Source organism: Syzygium oleosum, unplaced genomic scaffold (assembly GCF_021117445.2).
Source record: "Syzygium oleosum isolate NSW1041296 unplaced genomic scaffold, Sole_v2.1 Sole_v2.16, whole genome shotgun sequence".
Lineage (NCBI taxonomy): Eukaryota > Viridiplantae > Streptophyta > Magnoliopsida > Myrtales > Myrtaceae > Syzygium > Syzygium oleosum.
In genome coordinates, this window is record NW_026607500.1 from 2,031,977 (window position 1) to 2,040,749 (window position 8,773).

Sequence of the window (8,773 nt, forward strand, 5' to 3'; positions counted from 1 at the left end):
TCTAGACACAAAAAGTGAGAACACACGTAAGAGTGTGTGTGGGTGTTGCATATTTTCATGATTAGAAACTTATTCTCACAGAAGGACAAAGAAGAAGGGATTTTGTTCAACGATCTAAGGATTGTTCTCTCTCTCTCTCGACGTTGCAAAAGGAACATTTAATCCGTGGAAAACAAGGTACGTCCCTCTTGGTGATGTACTTTAACGATCGGTGATTCAAGTTTATACTGGGTACGTTTTTCGTATACGATTTTTGGGCGATACTCGTTAGTTCGAGTTTTATGTCGTTTAGGAATTTGTTTCTGTCTTTCCGCATTTCTAGGAATCTGTTTCCTTCATTACCCAATACCAAAGTTCTTAACATTTACTTGGTTGCATTGCACTCTTTTGTTGCACCAAAATGGATAAAATAAGCATTCTTGCACAAAACGATAAGCTCATTTCCGCGGTTTGACCATTTAATGTCATTGGCACCTTTTTTTTTTTTTTTTTCTGTTTTCCCGTGCATGGTTCGTGGATTGTAGGTAATAAGAGATTGTTCTTGTCCCAAGCTACCACTTCTCTGCATCCTAATGAAAAGAAAGTCATAGATCGATGGCTAGGAGAGGGAAAAAGGAAAAAAGAAAAAAGAAAAAGAAAAAGAAGAGAAGAGGAGGAGGTCGTCTCGAAAATATATTATATTATTGCATGTTAGTTGGATGTTGGGCGTATTATACAACTTAATATATTCTCCACTTACCATTATTTTGTTATCATGTTCCACCTGTTTGGAAGTTACCTGGGGCTTTCCTTCATCAGTTAAAAAATACCATTCAGACTAGCACCAAATACAGGGCTAAGTTTGAGGAAATATTTGGTGAAAGTCTTCGAAGGTGAGGAGGTCGTCTCGGAAATATATTATATGATTGCGTGCTCTATAGATGTTGGACGTGTTGGACAACTTAATATATGTTCCACTGCCATTACTCTGTTATTGTGTTCCACTTGCCTGGAAGTCACCCACGGCCTTCCTTCATAACATTTCTTTTTTTTTTTTTCTTTTCATTTTTTTTCTCTTCTTCCTCCTTCAAGTCTTCCATGGCTGTTGGCTCGCATTCAGGCGTCTTCTTGGCAAGCTCTTCAGACCGGGCTATCCATGGCCATCGGCTACGAAACGAGCCATCGTTGCATGTGGCCATGGCTTGAGCTGATCTTCGTTCATCACGAACTCCTCCATGAGCCGGTAGTCATTATTCTGCTATCACTTCAATAGCCAAAGGTTGCACTTGGTCAACAGCGTAACGGTTGGGCCTCACAGCAGCCTCCGGCCCTTTCAGCTTCTGCTGCTTTCGGCCTGACGTTTGAGGGCAGTGCCACCAGCTCAAACTTCTTCTTCTTGTCGGAACCGTGCTACCTGCGGTTGCCGGACTAGCAATTCATGGTTTTCTTGTCAGAGCTATCCCATGGCTTTTTGGGGGGCTAAATCAAGTTATTGAGAAAGAGATCAAAGAGTTTTGGGATTAAGTTAAATATATGCTTTTGAGTGTAAAGAGAGAGACAACGGCTCGTTTAGTGCCGGTGGCCATGGACGGCTATCTGAAAAGTGGGCCAAGGCGACGCTTGAATGCCCGTGGTCATGTAAGATGGCCAGATTTGGAGGTGAGCTTGAGACCTGCAACTTCCCTCCAAGAATCAAGAAGATGAACAATGAAAAGATGGGAAAAAAAAAGAAAAAAAAATGACTATGGACAAAAATGCCCCTACTCGTGCTACCGGAATAAGCATATGTACTTGCCAACCGGGGAGCTTAATCTCTTGTTTGAGACCAAATGGCCACTTCGGACCCATATTTGAAATTAAACGGTTAGACCAAATTGAATTGCACGACGATTTTGTTCAGACTCATGTCCATCTTCATGATATGTCTAAGTTTGTTTTCGGTTCAATTGTTATATAGAGTCTTAGATCATTCCAAGCTAAGGTTGAGAAGCAACTTAGCTTTCTCGTTCTTTTGGAAATTGTCAAAATAAGTGCATAGGAAGTAACGCATTTGTGTCTCTATATTTCCCCTTTATGTCCATCGATGGTCTATTTGAGATTGTAATAGTGATTGCTTCAATAAAGAGATCAATGCCGTCCATATCGTATTCAAGGTTTTGACTTTGTCCGTGCATACACATTTATAAATGATATTGTAGGCCACGACAATTCTGGAAATAATTATCCAGCCGAAATTATGAGGTTTCAACCCGACATTTTGATTGTAGATGGAAAATGAGTGCAGGAAAGATTTTTCTTCTGGCCATACTAAAGAAAAAGTAAAGTTATCTGCAGAATTTAGTATGTCGGTAAAAAAATGAGAAATGTCGTCAGCAGTAATTTATCAAACTTGAATTTGATACTCTAAGGAAATTGACACATTGTGGTGAACTTCTCCTTTCAAGATAATGATGGAAACAAAGCGGTTCTTTTTTTATTTTTGGCCACCTAAGGGCCGGATGTATTAACAATCGCCCTGATGATTTCTTTAAATAGTCTCTGTACTCAATCACAAGACTGTTTTAAATCAGACTATTTAATAGGGTTGGACATTCTTTGCATGATACCCTTTTTGGAGTACAAATTCCGTTGATGTGGGAAGCAATATTTACTATTAGATAACATCCTTCCCAGTTCCGAATTGTACATAGTTTAATGTTATTGCACTCTGATTTTCCATTTATAGACATTTTAATTGAGGAATGAGTCCAATTATCCTGATCGTGTCATGAGAGAGAGAGAGAGAGGTAACAATCTTTTATTGGATACCAGTCGAGAGAGAGGCAACAATGATTTACTCGAAATCAATAATACATGTGGTATGTAGTTTAGTTATGTGTCTAACACAACCACTTATGGAAATAAGATTAATCTTGTAACTCTTATAATTCAATTATTTTGTGTAACTTATGATAGATTCATTTAGTTGTTGTCGTACCAAAATTGCGCCTGGAGATAGTCAACAACCTTCTTGTCCACTTGGAAGGCCTTGGTAAGAACATCAGCAGAAATGGGTGGCTTCGCTCCGAAGACAGCATTAGCAATGGTAATGACTCCTGGGTTCTGGCTGCTAAGACCGGAAAAGGCTAGCGCATACGTGTTTCCGATATTCAACTGGAAGTGAATGAGACCAATGGGGAACACAAACACGTCCCCCTTGTACAGGACTTTGGTGAAGAGTGTGTTGTTTAATTGATTGGACGTGACAAAGCCAACAAGTAGCGTACCCTCCACCACTACCAAAACCTCGGTGCCACGAGGGTGAGTGTGGGGAGGATTTAGGCCGCCAGGAGCGAAGTCAATGCGAGCCATGGATATTCCAAGAGTGTTGAGTCCTGGAAATTGGTCGACAAAAGCCTGTGTGACTTTTGATCCAAGCGGATTCGATGTGTTTCCAGGAGTTCTGAACCCCATAAAGACGAAATCATCAGCTGTGGTTTCTTTGGGGTCCTTGCAGAACTTTCCATTCACAAATACTGCATAAGAAAAAAAATTGGCGTCTCAGTTTCGGCATCATAAGGCAGATATGAAATACATGACTAATGCAAGAATTGAGGAACCAACCTCCAGATTCCATATCACTGGTTGCCACGCATATGTCCTGAAGAGGACTCGGGTCGTAAGCTAAAGCGGCGGCAGTTGCTAAAGCCAATATGAGAAAGCTAATGGGAAGAAACTTCATTGTGGTTGTGAACAGGAGTTGGGGCCTTGATCGCAGGTTCTAATCCTTGCACAGACTAGTATTGCTTGAGGGAGGAGTGAGGACTTGCATGGCAACATGCTCTCTCTTTATAGATGAAAATGTTTGACCCAGTGTTTAGTTTGCCAGCAGGTTTTCATGCAGATTACTACCAAGTCTTCTGAGGTTTTATCTATTTTCCCCTTCTCACCCTATAACAACTCCGACGACTTGGCGATTTGTTTCATTTCCTCTCCTCCAGCTTAAAGAATGCATATCACCTGATATTGAAATGGTCTTTGATGAATTTTTGAATCCTCGTACCATTTCTTCTTTGTTTCTTTTACAACTCTTTTACCACTCAAAGAAGATTACCAAGTAAAGAGCATATCTTGTGCAGGGTTTAATATCTGACAAAGACTGAAAATATCTAGAAATGCACTCTATTGTCGCACAAAAGTTGATGAGCTCAGTATTTTAGATATGATAAGCTCAACGCGGATGATTTGATCATTTCATACAAATTTTCTTATTTTGCATCATAATAATTTTAGTAGATTTTCTTTTTCCCGAGCTAGGTTTGTGGGTGGTAGGAAATAAGATCCTGTTCTTCTCCCAAGCTGCCACTTGTCAGCAGCCAAATGAAAAGAAGATTTTACTTCCATTTTCTTTATAAGACATGACTTACTTAATGATTAAAGGTGCGATTATATGGAGATATAGTTTATTGGGGAAGTTACCCTGCATATTACCATGTTTTCAAAGTAGAATCTATTTCCCGCTTCTGAAGTCCAAGGATGAACCGTTCCATAACAACTGCGAGAACTTGGTGATTCGTTTGATTTCCTCTCCCTCCAGCTTGAAGAAGGCACGTCGTCCGATATGGAAGTGGTCTTCGATAACTTTTACATCCTTGTACCGTTTTTTCTTCACTTTTCTTGTGAAAAAAGGTAAACTGTCTAGCATCATCAATGCAGCCTGATCAAGTAAAGACCATTTCTTCTGCGACAATGGGATATCTCCAAAAGATTGAACTGGTTATCTAGATTGCAAAAGGAGAACAATATCCATATCCATCTTCATCCCGAAAATACTCTTGTCATCGATGTCCCCATCTTTGTTACCCAATACCAAAGTTCTTCACATTTACTTGGTTGCATTGCACTCTTTCATTGCCCCAAAATGGATAAAATAATCATTCCTGCATAAACAATAAGCTCATTACCGCGGTTTGACCATTTAATGTCATTGGCGCCTTTTTTTTCTGTTTTCCCGAGCATGGTTCGCGGATTGTAGGTAATAAGAGACTGTTCTTGTCCCAAGCTGCCACTTCTCTGCATCCTAATGAAAAGAGAGTCATAGGTCGACTTTGTTTATGAGCATTTAATGATATTCCAGTGGCTTCCAGAGCTTATAAGTCATGACTTAGTTGAGGATTAAGGGGGCCATTATTTCTTTTTGAAACTAAGATCGAGCAGTACCTGACTCCATGGTTTGAGAAATACCACGTGATCGTCATTCTTGAGGAGAACAAATTCAGCTGACTCTGAGAGCAGGTTTAGATTGGCCTTCAGCCAGGCATTTCAATTCTCAACTGTCAATGAGAGGCAACCGTAGCAAATACATTTCGTCTCTTTCGTACTCCTAATGAAGTACTTGAATCATAAGAGCTCCCACCGAATTGCTCCGGAAACGGTATTCACAGAAAGGCAGAAGTCGAACTATGAAACAAGTCAGCAACAAGCATTGATTTTGATGACAATCCTGATGTGGATTGGGACTGTCACGCCCCCAACCCCATCGAGCACGCGACATCCCTCTTCGGTCGAAATAGTGCGACGTCCCAGGAAACGTCGCCGACCCAAAAGAAACCCATCAGAGTTTAATCGCGGCGGAAACAACGAACACCCAGACAATGATTTACCAGGGGTACTAAAGAGAATAAATTGCCAAACCACCAAATCTTATACTATACCTCAATTTAAGTACAATATCCATTTACAGTAAAAACTTATGCCACAATCGCCATTTACAAACCACAAAGCAAATATGCACATTGAACTACTAAACTGCAACCCACCGATATCACAAAAGATTAGTAGCCTGGGTAACGCTACACCAAAATAGGACACTTCCAGACTCTTCCTCAGCTCCAAAACTAATCCCTACGCCCTCTGCTGGCGTCCACTCTGACTCACTCTCCTCAAAATCCTCATCCGAATCCTCATCAGGCACAGGCTCATCCGACGACTCCGAATCGGCCTCAATCTTGATCGGGAACTCTACCACATCATGATTAGTATGCATAACAATCCCAAAATGCTGTAGCGGCGGCGACGGAAGGTTCATAGCTTGGGCGGGTGCTCTGAAATGGTTTGGTTGATACAACCATGAGACACTTCTCAATAAGTACACAACCTAAACCTTACCTAGGCTATCACGTATTCCAGACAAGTCCAGACACCAAATCAAGCCATACACAAACGACGTCCACACAATCGTACTTACCTGATTCTCAATATACGCAACCTGCACATTAGTCTTATAATAGCACTATTCCACTCATATGCATGTTCTAATGACATTTCATGCATTTGTTCCCGTTTCATCGCATCTTTTCCACCTCACTCGCCAGTGACCCGCGTAATGGTACCGCCTCAGGTTTACTGCGACCATCTCATATACACAACACTCCTGGGCTCGCGTAATGGTACCGCCTCAGGCTCAACATCCGTTCTCCTAGTGCACAACCCACGTAATGGTACCGCCTCAGGTTGGCCATATTCCCAGCACTCCTCGGCCCACGTTACAGTACACGCCTCAGGCCATGTCTCGCGCCCGCGTTACAATACATGCCTCAGGCTCAACATCTACCACCTATGGCACAACCCGCGTTGAAGTACACGCTTCGCGTCATCGAATGCGGCAAGGATGTCAGCGTCATCGCAACCAACGGACCAACACACTTTGTACACCGCTATGCGGGCTGATGGAACTCTGCCGCGAGCCGTGCCTTGAGCCAGGCCAAATAGATTGGCCATACTTACTTCACCTCCGGCTATCGTCAACGCCGTGTGCGATCTATGGCCACTGGAGTCTCTTGGGGATACAAAATCCCTTGGATATTTGTGGTCTGCTTGGTAGTATTTTGCCCCGATAACCTTGGTATAAAAATAATTGGACATATGAGTGTATTCATTATCATATTGACGTGATACTTCATATTCCTTCTTGATTCTGTCGTCTCATCTCTCTAGCTTCATAACATATATAGTTTTAATTTTTTAATATAGTCAATACAAATTTTAGATAATTCTAATCATACGTTTCTTGATTTTCCGATTCAGTTCTTTGCTTTTCTATTTTTTTTTTGGAGATTGTACAGAAACGAAGTAAAAATATTAAACCCATTGAGGAGACGGTTCTAGTTGACCATGAAATTATGCATGCGAATTAAAAAACGACCATCTCATTGCAAGAGAAATCTATCAATCATTGGATGAAACGAGTCAAGTCAACCAAAATTTATAGTCAAATAGAAGTTTGTTCAATTTTTTTATCTACTTTTTTTAAGAAAATGTCAATGTGACAACAATCTCTCAACCGGCTCGCGAACATAAATATCGTTGTTGTAGCACATTAAAGCATAAAATATATATATACATAAGATATATTCATGTAATTTTGTTAAGAAGAATGTTAAATAATGACGTACTTGTTGCAAGTGAAATTGTTTGAAGTTTGACAAGTGCCGGTCCATTTGCTCGGCGGCAGGCCCAGCCCTTCGTCACTGAAACTCTCCGATTCCGGCCATATGCAGTGTCGACCACTCCGACGATGACATTGCCTTCTGTTTCCGATCTATTCACTTGTCGTGAGAAGCCCATGAAGTCCCGTGATTTCGTGGTGTGGAGCTGCTGCTTCTGGCTGGGGAACACGGACACCACGCCCTCCAATCCTAAGTTTTGTGCCACAGAAACGATTTTGTATTTGTTACAAGCAATACATGTATCCATATATATGTAAATTTATGATAGACTAAACTATGATGTTAATTACCAGCCATCTTCTTCGCTTCCTCTTCCGTTAACATTGCAGCAAATCCATCGAAGCTCCTTTTGTAGCTACAGAACAGATGCTTCGAGGGATCTTCGCTGTACATATTCTGAAACTTCTTATGAAATGGTTCGGTCTGGTCTAGATCAAAGCCAAATGAATACTACGGCCATGGTTGGTGACCAGGGTGAAAGTCTGGACAAGGTAAATTTTATTTTATCCAATGTTTGATTGTTGTCCAAGATAGGATAAGGCCGGATAAAACACGGATACAATCCGGATGAAAAAATTTCACATGAAAGGTGGGATAAATGTGGATATGATTTCTTTTCGGATGGTACCGAGCTATATAAGGAAATGTAGCAAAAACGGGTTTTCCACCAAAATTTTGGTTATTTATAAGCTATATATACCTAAAATACCTAAAATGTTCGAATATGTCTCGAGTTTGAGCCCGAAGCGAAAATCTGAATTTTAGAAATATTAATTTAATGTAAGACCAAGTTTCGGAAATAAGGTTTCCTGATATGTGCTGCAATCTTCGGCCACCGAAGTTGGAAAGTCCAACGTGTATTTTGAATTGGACCAAATTGTGAATATCTCCTGGCAGTGGGATTTCCTTTTGTTGGACTTCACGTTGGAAAAGGAAAGTAGAAAGAATAAATTCTTTCCTATTTCTTGTGGAAGTCACGGCTAAAGTTTATCTGAAGGGGGGATGCTCATCAAGTTTGACTTGTTGACCGAATGCTTTTTGGATGCTGAACGTGGATTACTTTTTTTTTACTTTACGTGGTTGACTTCGTTGACCATATATTATATACAGGTTAGGGCTAGGGGTGTCAATGGGTCGAGTTGGGTCGGATTTTCACGCGACCCGACCCGACCCGACCCATAGGATATGTGTGTTCTCGCTGACCCAAACATTACCCAAATCTCAAATAACCTGAGCTGAAACCTCGGGTCGGGTTTCGGGTTTGTTTTGTTTTGTTTTGTTTTTTATTGCATCTACATTTCTAGCCT

At 41.0% G+C, this 8,773-nt stretch overlaps 1 protein-coding gene across 1 annotated transcript; it reads right to left on the reverse strand.

The window, feature by feature from the left end:
• Positions 1-2,940: 2,940 nt before the first annotated feature.
• Positions 2,941-3,700, reverse strand: LOC115689463 (germin-like protein subfamily 1 member 7). The gene is made up of 2 exons (XM_030615505.2): positions 3,583-3,700; positions 2,941-3,494 (listed from the first exon to the last, which is right to left on the reverse strand). The coding sequence occupies exons 1-2, from the start codon at positions 3,698-3,700 to the stop codon at positions 2,941-2,943; spliced, it is 672 nt and encodes a 223-aa protein (XP_030471365.1).
• Positions 3,701-8,773: the final 5,073 nt, after the last annotated feature.